At 39.5% G+C, this 17,083-nt stretch overlaps 1 protein-coding gene across 2 annotated transcripts in view; it reads right to left on the bottom strand.

Moving 5' to 3' along the window:
* The window catches only part of LOC113404988 (E3 ubiquitin-protein ligase RNF170-like), a 38,854-nt gene extending 22,162 nt beyond the window's left edge, over positions 1 to 16,692 (bottom strand). The window contains exons 1-2 of one of the 2 annotated variants that reach the window (XM_024210925.3): positions 16,639 to 16,692; positions 4,339 to 4,482 (exon numbers count right to left, since the gene is read on the bottom strand). In XM_024210925.3, coding sequence (XP_024066693.1) covers positions 4,339 to 4,475 — 137 coding nt within the window. In that variant the 5' untranslated portion in view covers positions 4,476 to 4,482; positions 16,639 to 16,692. The remainder of the gene's footprint in view (positions 1 to 4,338; positions 4,483 to 16,638) is intronic. The other variant, XM_026663365.2, reaches the window with a different exon arrangement.
* Positions 16,693 to 17,083: the final 391 nt, after the last annotated feature.

The raw sequence follows: 17,083 nt of genomic DNA, 5'->3' as shown, positions 1-17,083 counted from the left end.
CTCAGCTTTTAGAGAGGATGGCTGCAAGCTGAATAATTTGTCAAGATTTAGTTACTTATAAAGGCAAACTGACTTAACAAAAGTGTCATTATAATGATGGAATTAAATAGCTGCAACTCTTGGAAGATTTTAATTTTTTTATCTTTTACTGTTAATAGCTTCTTCTTCAACAGCTCAGACTTTGAATTCATGCATTGATTCTGAACTGTGATTTGTTTTTCTTTAATAAAAAGGGGAAAATCACCACGTCCCTCAAGTTCAATAGACCCTCCCCTTCACATTCCACTTCACATTCCATTTCTGCTCTCAAGGCCCCACTCAAACACACTGTTGCTCCCCATCCTGTACCGCTTCCTAGTGTCTGCTGTTCTTCCCTGGCACCCCTTTTTAACAGTCATGAACCCCACTCCACGCTTCCAAGTCTCCTCTTTCCCATTCTATACTTGCCACATGCCCGTACCCAGTTTTAAATATTTTAAAATAAAATCTCTAAAACTGGACAGGTGCATGAGACAGAGGTATGGATGAGAAGGAGACTGTGGGGAGGGGAATAGATGCAGGGTATGGCAACATGGAGGGGTATGGTGTTGAGACACACGTGAAAGAATATGAGGCTCATGCTCCCTCTCCCCTCCAGTGTTTGGTGGATAAGGAGAGTGGTACCCAAGAGGTTTACAGATTTAGGTGGAGACAATGCTGGAGTCTGGGTAAGGGAGTCAGGGTGCCTACTTTCCTTCAAGCTCAGGACCTGAATCAGCCAAGGATGCTGCTTAATGAAATGCATCCTAGAATACTCAAGGAGCTGACTGAGGAGATATTTGAGCCATTAGCAATTATCTTTGAAAAGTCATGGAAGACAGGAGAGATTCCAGAAAACCAGAAAAGGGGAAATTTAGTGCCTATCTATAAAAAAGGAAATAAGGACAATAAGGAAATAAGCTTAACTTCTGTACCCGGAAAGATAATGGAGCAAATAATGAAGCAAACATCTAGAAAATAATAAGATAAGTAATAATCAGCATGGATTTGTGAAGAACAAATCGTGTCAAATCAACCTTGTAGCTTTCTTTGACAGGGTAACAAGCCTTGTGGATGGGGGGAAGCGGCAGACATGGTATAACTTAACTTTAGTAAGGCTTTTGATACTGTCTCACATGACCTTCTCATAAACAAACTAAGGCAATGCAACCTAGATGGAGCTACTATGAGGTGGGTGCATAACTGGTTGGAAAACCGTTCCCAGAGGTTCACAGTCATACTGGAATGGCACAATGAGTGGGATCCCGCAGGGATCAGTTCTGGGTCCAGTTCTGTTCAATATCTTCATCAATGATTTAGATAATGGTATAGAGAGTACACTTACAAAGTTTGCGGACAATACCAAGCTGGGAGGGGTTGCAAGTGCTTTGGAGGATAGGATTAAAATTCAAAATGATCTGGACAAACTGGAGAAATGGTTTGAAGTAAATAGGAGGAAATTCAATAAGGACAAATGCAAAGTACTCCACTTAGGAAGGAACAACCAGTTGCACATATACAAAATGGGAAAAGACTGCCTAGGAAGGAGTACTGCAGAAAGGGATCTGGGGGTCAGAGTGGACTACAAGCTAAATATGAGTCAACAGTGTAATGCTGTTGCAAAAAAAAAAACCACCATCATTCTGGGATGTATTAGCAGGAGTGTTGTAAGCAAGACATGAGAAGTAATTCTTCCACTCTACTCCACGCTGATTAGGCCTCAACTGGAGTATTGTGTCCAGTTCTGGGTGCCACATTTCAGAAAAGATGTAGACAAATTGGAGAAAGTCCAGAGAAGAGCAACAAAAATTATTAAAGGTCTAGAAAACATGACCTATGAGGGAAGATTGAAAAAATTGGGTTTGTTTAGTCTGGAAAAGAGAAGACTGAGAGGGGACATAACAGTTTTCAAATACATAAAAGGTTGTTACAAGGAGGAGGGAGAAAAATTGTTTTTCTTATGTAACCTCTGAGGATAGGACAAGAAACAATGGGCTTAAATTGCAGGAAGGAAGGTTTAGGCTGGACATTAGGAAAAGCTTCCTAACTGTCGGGGTGGTTAAGCACTGGAATAAATTGCCTAGGGAGGTTGTGGAATCTCGATCATTGGAGATTTTGAAGAGCAGGTTGGATAAACACCTGTCTGGGATGGTCCAGATAATACTTAGTCTTGCCAGGAGTCCCTTCCAGTTCTATGATTCACCCTTTAAAGAGTTATGCTGTCTTAAAGACAACCTTAAGCACAGAAGCTCTATGTTTCAATCCAGTTTGCTTCTCCAGCAAATAACCATTTAGGACATGAAGGCAGATCCAGTGTGTGCGTTCTGTACGTAGCCCTTTGCTCTGTACAAGGTATCAAGCTGACTAGCTCCCTTACCCAGGCCATCAGCAACCCTCATCGTAGCCATGTATCCCTGAAGCTCCAACTCCAAGCAAACTCTGCCTGCTCCAATATTGCTCATCAAAACCCCTTATTCTATGCATGCCTCCTTATGCTTTCGTTCTTCTTTCCTCCTCCATACTTCTATTACCTTCCTTTTTAAAGTTAAAAACATTTCCAAATTAAACTTATCAAAATGTTTAATTTATTAAATATAAACCTTTTAGGTGTTAAACATTTAAATATTTGTTTATATGTAGGACTTCTGATTTTAGGTTTTAACCAATAAACACTGAAAAAACACCCAGTAAGCACACAAAAAATAAATAAAAATGGTGTTTATCCAGTAAATACAGGAAATAGATACTTGTCTCTAAGGGCTTATCCCCAATGAAGCAGTAATGAGGACCACGGGGGTGAGACTTTTAAATCACACTAATGAGCCGCACATGAATTGGTCCATGTAGACCCTGCTGGTGCACACTAAATATTCCCTAGTGCGCTTTAATCTAGTGCTGTTTGAAACAGTACTATGTGAAAGCGCACTAAGGAATATTACAAAAATAATACTAATTACAGTATATACTACTGCAATGAGTAATGTATATACTGCAATATACATTACTCATTACAGTATACATAAAGACAAATCCCAGAAAACCCGCCTCCCCCCCAATTTGGGACATCTACATAAAACTCAAAAATTGCTAAAAATAAACCCTGAAAAATGAAATTAAAAAAATTCCCCAAACAGAAGCCGTATTTATAGGTTTATACATTTAATTTATAAAACTAAAAACTTAAATAGGGCAAGTCACAGAAGAGGCCAGAGGGACTGGGAAAAAGGAAACTGAGGAGACATAGGATGAAGACAAGAGAGTGTCTTTCAGGGGTCTGAGGAGCAAGAGCTAATCTTTGCAGGAGGGACACAGAGCTAAAATGCACCCATCTTCTAGAATTCCTTTGATACAGGAGACTGTAGAGTGCCTGTTCTGCCCCATGTGCTACTTCTGAACTGCAGAACTGCTTCTAAGCCCCACCCTCTAGTCTACTCCCTTAGTTCTTCCAGGTTCCTCTAAGGCATGCTCCATAGGTGTTCCTACCTCTAGCTCGGCCCCTCGGACAGCTTCCCTTGCCAGCATGCACATATTTTCATGCAGAATTCAATGATGGAAATCCAGTGCACGATGAAGTTTATTTAAAATTCTTCTCCTACATTTCCCTGGCTGTGAAATATCTGCTATGTTCAAATGTCTACAAACCTGCATAATGGCATGCAATCTGAAGCGTAGACAATTAATTTGCTGAAGAATCAATAACAACTTCATTACTTTGAATAGAGCAATTTTGAAAATCCAGATACATTTTGATTACCCGGCACATAAAATTCTTTAATCCTAAACCTATAGATACTTTTTTTCAAAAAAATCTCCTCCTATCCTATAGTATTTGAAACATATTTATAAACCAACTACTTACAAACAAATCAGTCAATCCATTCAAAAGTTTAAGGGAATTAAAACTAGGATTTATAACAGAAGTGTAACTGCAACCTTAACTACAGAGTCACTATTAACATCTCCATAATAGCAAGTGATTGTGATATTAGCTATGCAGGCCATGAATTTAGTAATTTCTATTCTCAGGGAATGTTGGACCATATTCAGTTTGACCAGCTGAAGATCCGGAAAAGAGTTTGGCATCATCCCTGGAAAACTTGTCATTTCATTATGGTTATGGACTAAACATCAAAGTGTGTCAAGCAATCTTCAATTAAACAACAAGATATCTAGACTGGGATGTCAACAATTTATTTCAACAGCATGGAACCATAATTACTTTGCACCTTAATGCAACTACTCAATTTAATAGAAAAAGTTAAAACTTCACAGTAATGTTGGAATGCATGTATTGATCAATTCCTATCAACATTGTCTCACCTTAAAAGCATATACACCAGAGCAGCAATGAAAGTGAAACTGAGCACAACAGCCACCAATACCTGGTCACTTATTCCTTCTATAACCGAATCATTATCTAGTTTCAAACTCTGAACTTCTGCTTGTTGACTGGCCATTCCAGGTCTAAAACGTAAAAAGAACATATATATAAATATATGTATGCACATATATACACACACACACACACACACAATTCTTGAAGCTATATATAATTTATTGCTTGGAATATATACCAAAAAAAGCGAAGTGGGAAAAAGAAGTTGAATTTGACCATATATACACAGCTTGTTGTAGGGGTTTGAACTAATACCATTATAATACCAGCAAAAGTTTTAAATGATTGGCTGCTGCCTGAAGTGTTAAAATGAAACAAGATTTTTTTTTGAATCTGCCAGATATACTACCTGGGGATCCTCGATAGGAAAGACTGCTTGATTTGACACACGTTCCAAATACAGCCTATCTACATCGAGTATGCATCCACGGTCTGGAGTGCCAGGGGTTCTCAAACTTTTTCATAGTGTAGACCACATTGTAACAGTCTTTTGGACCATCCCCTATCTATGGCAACTACAGGTGGGATTTTCCTAAGCGATAAATGTTAGCCTAATGTTGCTACTATTGAAGTCAATGGGAGTTTTGGAGAAAGCCACCCTATAGCATTTCCTTACACAAAAGAATATTTAAGAAGTATTAACGGGGGATGGGGGAGGAGATAATCATGCCTCCTACTCTTGCTCTTCACTGTATCTGCCCTTCCTACATGTTCTATTTCCATCTGCTAGAAACGTGGAGATTTAGCATAGCATACCCAGCCCCTTTCCTCAGACAAACAGCAAGTGCTCCTCAGAGCAGTTTGGAAGTCTCTGGGCTAAGCCTTGAAGGAAGAGGTCATTTTCAGATTACTTCTTGTTCTAACCCAGGGGTCGGCAACTTTTCAGAAGTGCTGTGCGGAGTCCTCATTTATTCACTCTGATTTAAGGTTTTGCGTGCCAGTCATACATTTAAATGTTTTTAGAAGGTCTCTTTCTAACAACTAAACTATTGTTGTATGTAAAGTAAATAAGGTTTTTAAAATGTTTAAGAAGCTTCATTTAAAATTAAATTAAAATGCAGAGCCCCCCGGACCAATGGCCAGGCCCCGGGCAGTGTGAGTGCCACTGAAAATCAGCACGCATGCCATAGGCTGCCTACCCCTGTTCTAACCCTTAACATTTGTTTTTTTGTTAACTTCATATTGGCAAAGATCAGAGTGACTTGTCTTCTAGAGATAATGTTGGCTAAACTACAGCGGGAGAGGTAAACGAAATAAAATTGGCTGCAACCAGCTGTTAAACCGCTCCTGTGGCAATCAAGAAGGGCTCTGAACCACAGCTGTGAACATTATGAAACCAACCAGAGAAAATGAAGCTGGCTTTGGGAAAGGAGTGACATGTTTTCAAAATATCATGCTGGAGCTGTGTTCCATCACAATTAAAGTTTTAAAAATATTTTTTCCTTAATGATAAATATGGACTCTTGGAGACAAAATCTGAGACTAATCTAAATTTGTATAATTTATATAATCTTCTACCTCTCTCTCCACCCCCTCTCAGTACACACACCACCATTTTAGGACTCCCTGATATCTTCTTATACAATAAATCATTTCAGAATTTGGCCCTTAATGTTTGAAAAATGCCAGCGAGGAAGTTATTAATTAGCCCTAACTACACATTAAATGGAAAGAAAGAACACCAAAGTCATGGAGATTAGCGTACACCAGTAATGATATGATTTCACTTAGAGGAAAGCATACCCATTATTCTGGCAAAATTTCCACCAGTCTACTATTGATAGTCTCAAAAAACATCTTTTCACCAAAACTCAACGTGGACCATGAAGGTCTGGTCTTCCATCAGTGTGGGGAATTTACACGTTAGTCTCCATTATATTTGTGGGAGCTACCTACTTCAGTTTCTGCGCAGCAGTGAAGAAAGAGAAGCCAATGCATTCTGCCATCCCAGTAAGTGGATGAGTGATGATATTTTTAAGGACTGTAAGAATGGGGAAAAACTTACCCAGAACAAAGGGTCGATTCCTTTCAATGTTCCTATATACTGGCCTTCCACAGTGAAAAACCAAATGGAACAAAGCATACATGAAGTAAGTGAAATGACCGGGGTAAGTCGACCTAAGTTATGCTACTCCAGCTACGTGAATAACGTAGCTGGAGTCAACGTAGCTTAGGTCAACTTACTACAGTGTCTTCACCGTGCTGCGTTGATGGAAGACACTCTCCAGTCGACTTCCCTTACTCTTCTCGGAGAGCTGGAGTACCAGAGTCAACTGGAGAGCGCTCTGCCATTGATTTAGTGGGTCTTCAGCAATGCCGATCTCCCCTTAGTGAAAACAAGCTCTCAGTAGTCCAAAAATATGCCTCAACCTGAACAGAGACCATTACTTCTGTAACTATGGTTGTAACAGTCCCCCAGCTCTGCTTGGCACTGGTGAGGCCTCAGCTGGAGGAGCGTAACCAGTTCTGAACAGCACACTTCAAGAAAGTTGTGGACAAACTGGAAAGACTCCAGAGGAGAGCAACAAACATGATAAAAGATTTAGAAAATCAGACCTATGAGGAAAGGTTAAAAAAACTGGGCATGCTTAGTCTTGAGAAAAGAAGACTAAGGGGACCTGATAAGAGTCTTCAAATATGTTATGGGCTGCTGTAAAGAGAATGGTGATCAATTGTTCTCCATGTTCACTGAAGATCGGACAAGAAGTTGCAAGAAGATAGGACAAGAGTTGCAGTCTCTGCACTGACAGAAATTTAGGTGAAATATTAGGAAAAACTTTCTAATAAGTAGTACAGGTAAGCACTGGACTAGGCTTCCAAAGCAGGTTGTGGAATCGCTATCATTGGAGGTTTTTAAGAACAGGTTAGACAAACACCTGTCAGGGATGGTCTAAATATACTTGATCCTGCCTCAGTGCAGGGGGAATGGATAAGATGACCCTTTGAAGTCCTTCTACCCCTATATTTCTATGATTCTATAATTTGCACTCATCATAGTTTTTCCCAAACAACTGTGCCACAGTCTGTTTAAATTTTTACAGAACATCTTTTCCAATGGTACCAAACCAGGACTCCTGAGAATCACAACTAAAGTAAAGTTAGAATTCACACAATAGACTTCACATATATTAATATATAAAAAAACCTCAGGTCTTTCTTTATGGACAGGTCCAGGTCCTGTGTCCTACCCCACTTTAATACTTTCAGCAGACTATGGTGCCTTAGGCTTAATTCTCTTGCAGACCCAACCACCATTTGATAATGATTTTAGGACAGGAATGATAAAGAGGGACAGTACTGGTCAAGGGAATATGTGGGAAGTTATACTAGTATAAGGTAGGGTGTGAATTTAAAACTCTATAGTTATAGCAGTATAATGCCCTGTGTGGACACTCTTATTCCAGTATGAGTGCCTTTTTTCAGTTTAACTTAACTCTTTTAAAGCAACATAAGCTAAATCAGAAAAAGGCACTCTTACACCAAAATAAGAATGTCCACATGGGGAGTTATACCAGAATAAAGTACAGTGATATAACAATACTGGTGTAATTTTATCTGTATAACTTCCTGTGTAGACAAACCCTGAGGCTGCAGTGCTAAGAAAGTCTTTCAAGCACCAATGCCTTGGGGCTGAGGGACTGGGCTCCCCTCTCTGCTGTCTGTCTTCTTAGCAGTTATACACACACTGTGTTTCTGAAAAATCATCTGCTGGAAATGGAGGGGTGAACTTGATGGTCCATAGCATGGGACAGGTTATACTCAATGTCTCCTCCTTGGGTCACATTTCCCTTCCTCTCCCCAAATCATAAAGGAGTTCAGATGTGTTCTCCCTACACAGAATATGGTACTTGTACTGATGATCAGCTTCTCTGGATGGGATACCATGTAGCAGTTAAATAATATTAAGAACAAATTCACCAGGAGATTCTAGTACTGGATCTGGACCAAGATCTTTCTATACTGATTTGTTGCAATTGCTGACTGGAAGTGAAGCAAGAATTATACTTGGTATCATAAAAATGGCCATAATGGGCCAGACCAATGATCCATTTAGCCCAATATCCTGTCTTCCTACACTGGTCAATGCTAGATGCTTCAAAGGGAATGAATCATTTGAAGCATAGTATAGTTGGAATTATGTTTTCCAATGTGCATTACTTTGCATTTATCAACTTTGAATTTCATCTGCCATTTTGCTGCCCAGTCACCCAGTTTTGTGAGATCCCTTTGTAACTCTTGGCAATCTGCTTTGGACTTAACTATCTTGAATAATTTTGTATCCTCTGCAAACTTTTCGACCTCACTGTTTACCCCCTTTTCCAGATCATTTATGAATATGTTGAACAGCACTGGTCCCAGTATAGATCTCTGGGGGACCCTGCTATTTACCTCTCCCTTCTGAAAATTAACTATTTATTCCTACCCTTTGTTTCCTGTCTTTTTATCGGATCACCCTTGTCCACACGTTTGTTGACCCCCTCAAAGAATTCTAATAGATTAGGGAGGCATAATTTCCCTTTATAAAAGCTGTGTTGACTCTTTTCCAACAAATCATGATAATCTATGTGTCTGATAATTCTGTTCTTTACTATAAGTTAGTCTTACCAGACTGTAACTACCAGAATCACCTCTGGAGCCTCTTAAAACTGGTGTCACATTAGCCATCCTCCAGTCATCTGGTACAGATGTTGATTTAAGTGATAGGTTACACACCGCACTTAGTAGTTCTGCAACTTCATGTTTAAGTTTCTTGAGAACTCTTGGGGGAATACCATCTGGTCCTGCTGACTTACTACTGTTTAGTTTATCAGTTTGTTCCAGAACCTCCTCTACTGACATTCTAGGCTGGGACAGATCCTCAGATTTGTCACCTAAAAATGGTTCAAGTGTGGGAATGTCCCTCACATCCTCTGCAATGAAGACCAATGCAAAGAACGAATTTAGATTCTCCACAATGCCCTTGTCTTCCTTGAGTGCTCCTTTAGTCCAGTGGCTCCACTAGTTGTTTGGCAGGCTTCCTGCTTCTGACGTACTTAAATTTGTTGCTGTTAGTTTTTGAGTCTTTTGCTAGACGCTCCTTAAATTCCTCAAATGAGACCAACTACCCAAGAAGCCAAGTCAGAGATTTTATCTTTGGACGGGGTGTGCTAATGTTTGGAATGTCTGACACTACCTTTTTCCATCTCTCTTCTGAAATAAAGATTCTCTTTGATGATAACTTAAGATGCTGAAGTTTTGTGTCGGTTGTAATTGGTCTGTTCACTTGTTTGCTCAAGCCATGTTTCTGAAGGCTTTTAGAAATGGCTTGTGGGCCCAGTGTAACATGATGAAGTAAACCTGACAGGGCAGACATGTATCCCTTTCACTTGAAAGAAGGGATGATACTTGAAAGGAGTCAGTTGTGAACACTCATGAACAAGTTATGAGTCCAAAAAGGAGTACTCTATATAAAATGCTGCTTCTTAGAGCAGAAGCTGAAGTATATCTGGATAATTCTCCCCAAACACATCTTCAGTAGACCTTCAGGAATTTTATTTTCGTATTCTAAGCTTTGGGAAGATAACTCTGTAATGAAGGATTTCAGTATTTCTCCCTGTAATATTGATTTCCTTATGGAGTTAATAAGAGACACAAGATCTGAAATAGGGTGTATGCTATTGTTTCTTTGTACCACAAAGATTCTTGTGACCTTTTCAAATCTCTCTCTCTTCCCCTCCATGGAACTGGTTCTATTGTTCTAATACGTAAGAGATGGGCTAATTCATATTTCATCTTCTGATGTGACGGAGGGTCTTGTGGATAGCACTGGTTTATTTTAATTTACTTTGGGGAAAGGATAAACTTATCCCTGTGATAATGAGTGAGTTCTATTATATGTCCACCCCTGATTTTCTCAAGCACCCATTTTTTGAGATGACTCACTCCTGGATGAGGCCCCCTCCACTCCGGTAGAAGGGCTGGGATATGTCCAGACTTGGGAAACCAAAAATCAAGGGAAATTTTGTGGGTTGGATGATTTCCCAGAGAATCCCAGCCTTGATCTTCCAACTCTGAGGAAAGGCAGCAACGGCCTCTGCCTAATGTGTAATATCTATGCTGGAAGCTGGAAGAGCAGTGACTACAAAGGGAACACCTGCTAAAATAAGATGGTTTGAATAGAGACGCTTCATTGGAAGAAGGGAGAAACTTATTCCCCTTGTGTAAAGCCTCAATGACTGCTTTGTCTCTATGCTTCCCAAAGAGCTTATCAGCAAGATATTTGGAAGGATATCAGATGTTAACCTGCCATTCCAATTTCTTCAAGTGGTGTCATAGGTGCTTTGGGCCATGTCTTTGGAAGTTTTGAACATACAGGAAATCAGAGTCAGGTGGAACAGCAGCCCTGAAAATGTTGCTAAGGAAATCAAGTTTAAAGTAGTTTTATGTAGGATTTACTTTGCCTTTTTTGTGTATGTCTGTATGCTCGCAATGGCCTTTCAGTCGAGCACAGATCTGCTCCCAATAAGACTGCAGCCAGTACTCACAGGGCTAAGGTGGCTGTATCCAAGTTTAGTCTGAGCAATTAACTTATTCTTTTGTCTATGGGTTTGTCAGGAACACTCTCTCAGATGGTATGACTATGCCCTTTACTAAGGAGGCTACAGCAAGCTTAACCTTAGGCAGAGTAATGAAGATCTTTTAGTCTTTATATACAAGTGACTCTTAATGGGGAATCCCCACTCTATCTTAATCACACCTTCATAAACCAGGTGAGAAGAATTACACAGCTGTTCAATTTTGCAAGGTTTTGGTTGTTAATTTTCTGGAAACATAAGCACCTGAGAAATTAGAGCCCCTATTTGTGCATAATTCTTGGAACCTTAGTTGAGAACATGAGGTATCTGGCTCAAAGGCCCAGCTTTAGATATTTCTCCTTCTCTTTTAAGAATCTAGAGAGGAGAGTCACTCATGAGAAGCTTTAAAACTTTCTGCTATCTCTAACACCAGTCCCTGGGCGAAAACCCAGAGAGAAAAATTAGGGTGTGTGTGAAAGGACCCAAGCGAAAAGGACAGTCTGCAGACATGTATCCTTGTATCCTGCATATGTCCTTAAGAAAACAGTAGCCATTCTGTGACCTGCTGTGGGACCCCGAGAAGCTGGAAGAAGAGAGGAGGTAAGTCCATCTCACAAGGAAAAGGATCTGAATTATTTCACTCCATGCTCCCTGCTGCTGTGTCTGGGCTGAGCAGGGACCAATTGCACAGAATGAGGGTTTAGCTGCAGCCACTAGTAGCTACATGGCATCAAAAAGGTGGCAGTAGCTGGCATCTTTCACGGTAGCTGTGGCCTTGCAGGTAAAACAGCTTGTGGGATGGGCTTGTTTTACAGCCTTCTCAACAACTTCAGCATGGACCTTGCCTACATGTTGGCCGGGAGCAGGCTTTTCTTCGTCCTGGTTGCTACAGGGGAAATCATTCCTTCTCCCAAGATTCAGGAGACTCCAGTGAAACTTTCCGGCTTGCTCTACAAGCTGTGGGATTCAGGGGAAGCAGCAGGGAGGCTTTGAAAATCTTAACCCCTAGTTCCATGCCACTGATTCTGGCAGGTGTCAGGGAAGGAAGCTTCACTGAGGCGTGCTCAACTGTCTTGCTGTGGAGCTTGGTTTCTGTGGCCTGCTGTCCATCTGCCATTTCTCAGAGGGGAGGAGAGATTACGTCCTTCAGACCCTTTTCTGAAAGCCAAAAGGTTTTCTAAGTTCAACAGTTTTGAGCCTCAAAGTCTTGAAGCCACTGAAGAAACAGTGATGTTTAGTTAAGAACACTTCAACAATCTTGTGAAAGCTCTGCTGCAAAGGGAGACTTGAATTCTGCTGTATGTACTGCTTGGAGGGCAAAAAATACTGGGGAGATCTTCCGGAGGGGCATCCCTAAAGCCAAGCTCAGAGCAAAGATCTTGGTTGCCTCCAGTTGCCATACAGAAGGGGTTTGCCCATTGTGAAGACTTGCTGACACAAAGGGAACTGAGAAACATCCATTCCTAAACTCCACATGGTCCAAGTTAAAACTGACATGTTGTTTGGAGGTGAGGTATGTATCTTATGGGAGATAGATGTGGGTAAGGATTAGGGGTATGTAGGAGACTGAATTAAATTTGGATTTCTGTCTCCCTACTTATTTATTTTTACTGAAGTGTCTCAGGACTCTCCTAGAGAATCAGCAATGAGTTGACATAAGTAAATAAGGTTTGTATTCAACTACTTTATGAAATTCTTGCCGTGCTCCATTATTTATGCAAATTATTATTTTTTTTTAATTATATTTACCTAACCTTTTCAGCTTAACATTTTTAGTTGAATCAACCTAACTGCAAGATCATGTGTTTTTCAGATGACAAATAATCCATTTAAAAGACATTCTTTCTTCTCTGTGTTAAAAATTTGAGCTCATTGTTTCTTTATGATGTATAAAGGAGGATAGAAAGAGTTTTTTAATTTGTTCCTTCTCTTTTATACCGTAAATTCAGTTCTTCTTTATGCTAGTTTTCATGGAAGACTATGGATGACTGGTAAAATTTATTTATAAGAAAGTGAAATATTAATTCAGAGGAGGGGTAACTTTTACTCAGACTTTTAAGAACTTGTTTTTTCTTGACATCCATCCAACTGAATAATCAGTTGGGAAACTCTCTCTTTAACAAAGATGCATTCCCACACTGCCTTTCAGTTAAGAAATGAGAAAACTCACAATCCTCCAGCAAAATCAACTTACAAAAGACAAAAAAAAAACAAAAAAAAAAAAACAAAAAAAATTTTTAAAAAAAAAAAAAAAAAAAAAAAAAAAAAACGAGCAATTGTTTTTTTAAAATAGCAAAAAATGTCAGTCCCTCTTTAAACATCAAAAAAGAAGCAAAAAGGACACTAACCAGATTTTTAATTGCCAGTCCTCTTTAATCTCCTGGTGTTTCTAATACAAAATATCAGGGCTCTTCAGGGTGAAAAAAAGAAAGAATTACCTTATCTTTTGCACTGTGACCCAACTATGTCACAACTGGTTTTATCAGGACTTGGTTAAATAGCAGAGAAGCAGATACCAGATGCATTTGCATCTGGAGTCTCAATGACTATGGAATGGAACTATACACAGACAGATTGGTAGGGACTGGGGGTGGTAGAAGGTATAAAGAAATGTAATTTACCTGGGCAAAATTGTCATTTCAAGTTACCATCTCAGGCACAAATTCTTGCCTGCTCTTTATCATGGTGACTCAGATTGATGATAGTAAAACTAATGATAATTTACTCTCTTGTCAACAAAGAATTATTTGCCGTAGGCAAGTAGAATTTTTCAAGGCTGATTTAATTACTGTCAGGCTAAAAATTCACATTGGTCACAAGTTATCTACTTAATCTCTATTGCTTCTTTCCCAATAAAGGAATATCACAAATAACAGCATCTTAAATTACAACAGTGGCTTTTATTCTTGGAAGCGCACACACAGAGGACATTGAAATTTAAGGGCACAAAGGGGCATGTTAATGCAGATGTATTACCTCATCATGCTTCTGAACTGCCAGCTAACAACACAAATACTATCAAGATTCTGTTTCATGTGGCACAGTTAGAACAATCCCACATATCATCATTTAGAAGGACACTAAAAATGAACCAGTGCTTGCCATAGTATATGAAATAATTCTTGCTGGCTAGCCAGACCAGAATATTCATGATTTTCTACATTTTCCATATATTTGAATGCCTCTTACTTATCTGCTGGGGATGTCTTATCTGCTATTATACTCACAAGAGAGATTACAAAGATCTTAGACACAAGGGTCACATAGGTATAGGAAAAATTAAGGACCTTATTATGGCTCTAGGTGGTCTAGAAATGACAAATTGAGATGGCATGAAAAACGAGTAACCAAGAAATTAGGAGGTCACATACATCTGTGGACTTTCAGGGCATAGTACAAGGCTCATCAGTTTGCTCAAATCCCTTACTTAAAGATGGATTTGAATTGAGAGTGTCCTTTTAAGGATTTGTTGAGGGTGAATAAGGGGAAATTATTCACCTGAAATTCTGTTTCTCAGAAGACAATATTCTGACAGGATTCTTGCTCCTTGGCTTTTGCTTCTTAGTGTGAGACTGGTGGAATACCCTTGGCTCTTAAACAATTTACGTAAGTGAGGGCAGCAGTAGCAGGGCATAGCACAAGCCCAGGCCCCTACTGGCTGTTGCATGCCAACTCCTGCTGGTATAAATGCTGTCCTCTAAAAGTGCAGTCAGTGTCTTTGGTTTCAAAGGAGATGAAGCTCCCAGGATAAGCCAAAGCAAAATGATTTATCATGACTAAAAAATACATCCCAAAGAAAAATGTACCAGGATAATGGAAAGATTGACTAATCCAAAAAAGAACTGGACATTAACTCTTGTTGTCCTCATAATAGGATTAAAAAATAAACAAGAGTTTTGGAAGGAATATAATCCTACAGGGTTTATCTAAACGGTAAATGGAACGAAAATAAGGTTCAAGTCACAACTATAATTACTTATCAGTGCAAGTGTGTGCATGGATACTTTTATTTTCTATTTATACATAATTTAAGTCATTTTTTATGGACAGTAGGGCACTTTTTCCAAAATAAGAATATGCACATATGGACTTGCACTGATATAATTAAAGATGTGACCTACAACTGATGTAGTTATTTTGGTTCCTTTTACTATGTAGACAAGCCCTCAAACTTTGGGGGTATAAACTACCCTTTAAATATTGGGGGACAGGTGGAAACTTTACTTGGTGCCAGATTATCCCACATCTTCCTACTGCAAGGTTTCTTCCTGTGAAGCACTGGTCACTGTCAAAAGTAGGATACTAGACAGATCATTGGTCTGATCCAGTCAGACAATTTCTATGCTCCCTTTGTCCGCTTCATGCAGAATTCCAGGGACCTTTCAACAATTAATGCATAGATGAGCACGTGGGCATAGGAGAAACACTAGCAGGACAGAACTCCAGCACTACCTTGCAGAGGAATCTCAGAGGAGACTCTAGCATACCTATTGCTTGTATAATCTGGTGTTAGACAGATCAATCATTAGGACCTGAAACTTACTTGACAAGCTGGTATCACTACTACCAAAGGAATTTCCATGTTAGAGATTAAAATTTACAGAAATAAATTATTTAAAAGGAACTTTCATCAGCTTGTCAAAACTACATTAAGACTGCATGACATAGGGGGCTTTTTAATAGGAAGTTTTAAAAGTATCAAACCTTGCATGAATCTGATGCCAAGGGGCTGCAGAGACACTGGTCTATCTTCCAATAGTTCATGATATGTCAATAAACTGCCTAATATCCCTGGCTCACACTTTGCCACTTCCTTCATGGCGAACATTCTTTAAGAGCTGAGGAACTGCTGCTGCTATCGAGTCTAGGAGCTAAAAGCTATGAGCAAGAATTCTGGCAAATGGCATCTTTAGAGAATGGAGGGTTGTCAACCGATGCTGTCTATATCATAGGCAGTAGGATTTGTTGATTTTGATTATGTAAACATGATGAGATGTTTGCATACAAGGCACGTGTTTACATATTTAAGTAAAAATAATATAAATAAGCTTAAATATTAAAGACTATTTTGTTAATTTTTATTATACTTAATAAAAACTGCAGATAGTCAAACTAAAAGGAGGAAGGACAACATCTGAAACAGACAAGCAAGGAGAGCAATTTTTAAAATAAAAGTACTTTATTAATTGCCAAGATAAATTCTGTGGGAAGAATAAAACAAAAGAATACTGTTTATTCGGACGGTGTGTTGTTAAGTGATCAAGCAGTGAGTATTAATAGGCTCAACATTACTGGGTAATTATTTTAGAGGTACAGCTACAATACTTCTGACATTACAGTATTAAATAAGTCATCTCAGCTGGTGCAATCAAATCTATACCCAGCACTTTTGGTGTCACTGACAGCCATGCTGTCACCATGATCCATGTGAAACACTCACTCAAGGGATGAGCAACTGTTCTTAGAGCCTCTACCAGTCTCAGATCCCCACTGACCCCTGAACTCAGTGTACTTGTGAAAGAGACCTTTACAGTCTCGGTAGCTTTTCCAGTAAAGTGGAAATTTTCCCCAAAAGCTGAGGTTCTTCAGCTCTGCAAGAGCAGTTTTACTGGGAAAGTGTCCTTTGCTTCCATGTAAAAACTCTTAGGACTGACAATTCCATATACTTACCTGCTGAAGCAGGTCTTTGGGAAGTCTGAGGTCAGTAGTCTCTGGAAAACATCTTTTCCTAAAGGAGAAAGAAGAAAGTAGGTATTACTCTCCTGCTGGGGGAGAGATACTTCAGAGGGTGAAAATGTTGCAGGGTACAAACACCCCTTCCTCTCCAAGAAGAGTTTCAAAGGCACTTACCTCTCAGGGATTCAAACTGAATCTCTGAGGGAAGATACTATAGAACTAAAACATTTTGTTAGAACAGAAAGACACCTCTCTCATTGTATGGGTGAAACTCCGCAGATAGCTTGCAGCAGACAGACAAAACCAGTTTCAGTCCAATTCCTAGCTAACAGGGCATCCACATCGCATAAGCCATCGTAACTGACATCCTTGTTGGCTACCTCAGCAGACAGGCCAAGGATTCAACTGGTTACTGAGACTGAACTTCCCACTCACCCCT

Source organism: Terrapene carolina, unplaced genomic scaffold, assembly GCF_002925995.2.
Source record: "Terrapene carolina triunguis isolate 2854851 unplaced genomic scaffold, T_m_triunguis-2.0 Scaffold33392, whole genome shotgun sequence".
NCBI lineage: Eukaryota > Metazoa > Chordata > Testudines > Emydidae > Terrapene > Terrapene triunguis.
The sequence above is the reverse complement of the archived record's forward strand: the minus strand, read 5'-3'. Positions and strand labels throughout refer to the sequence as shown.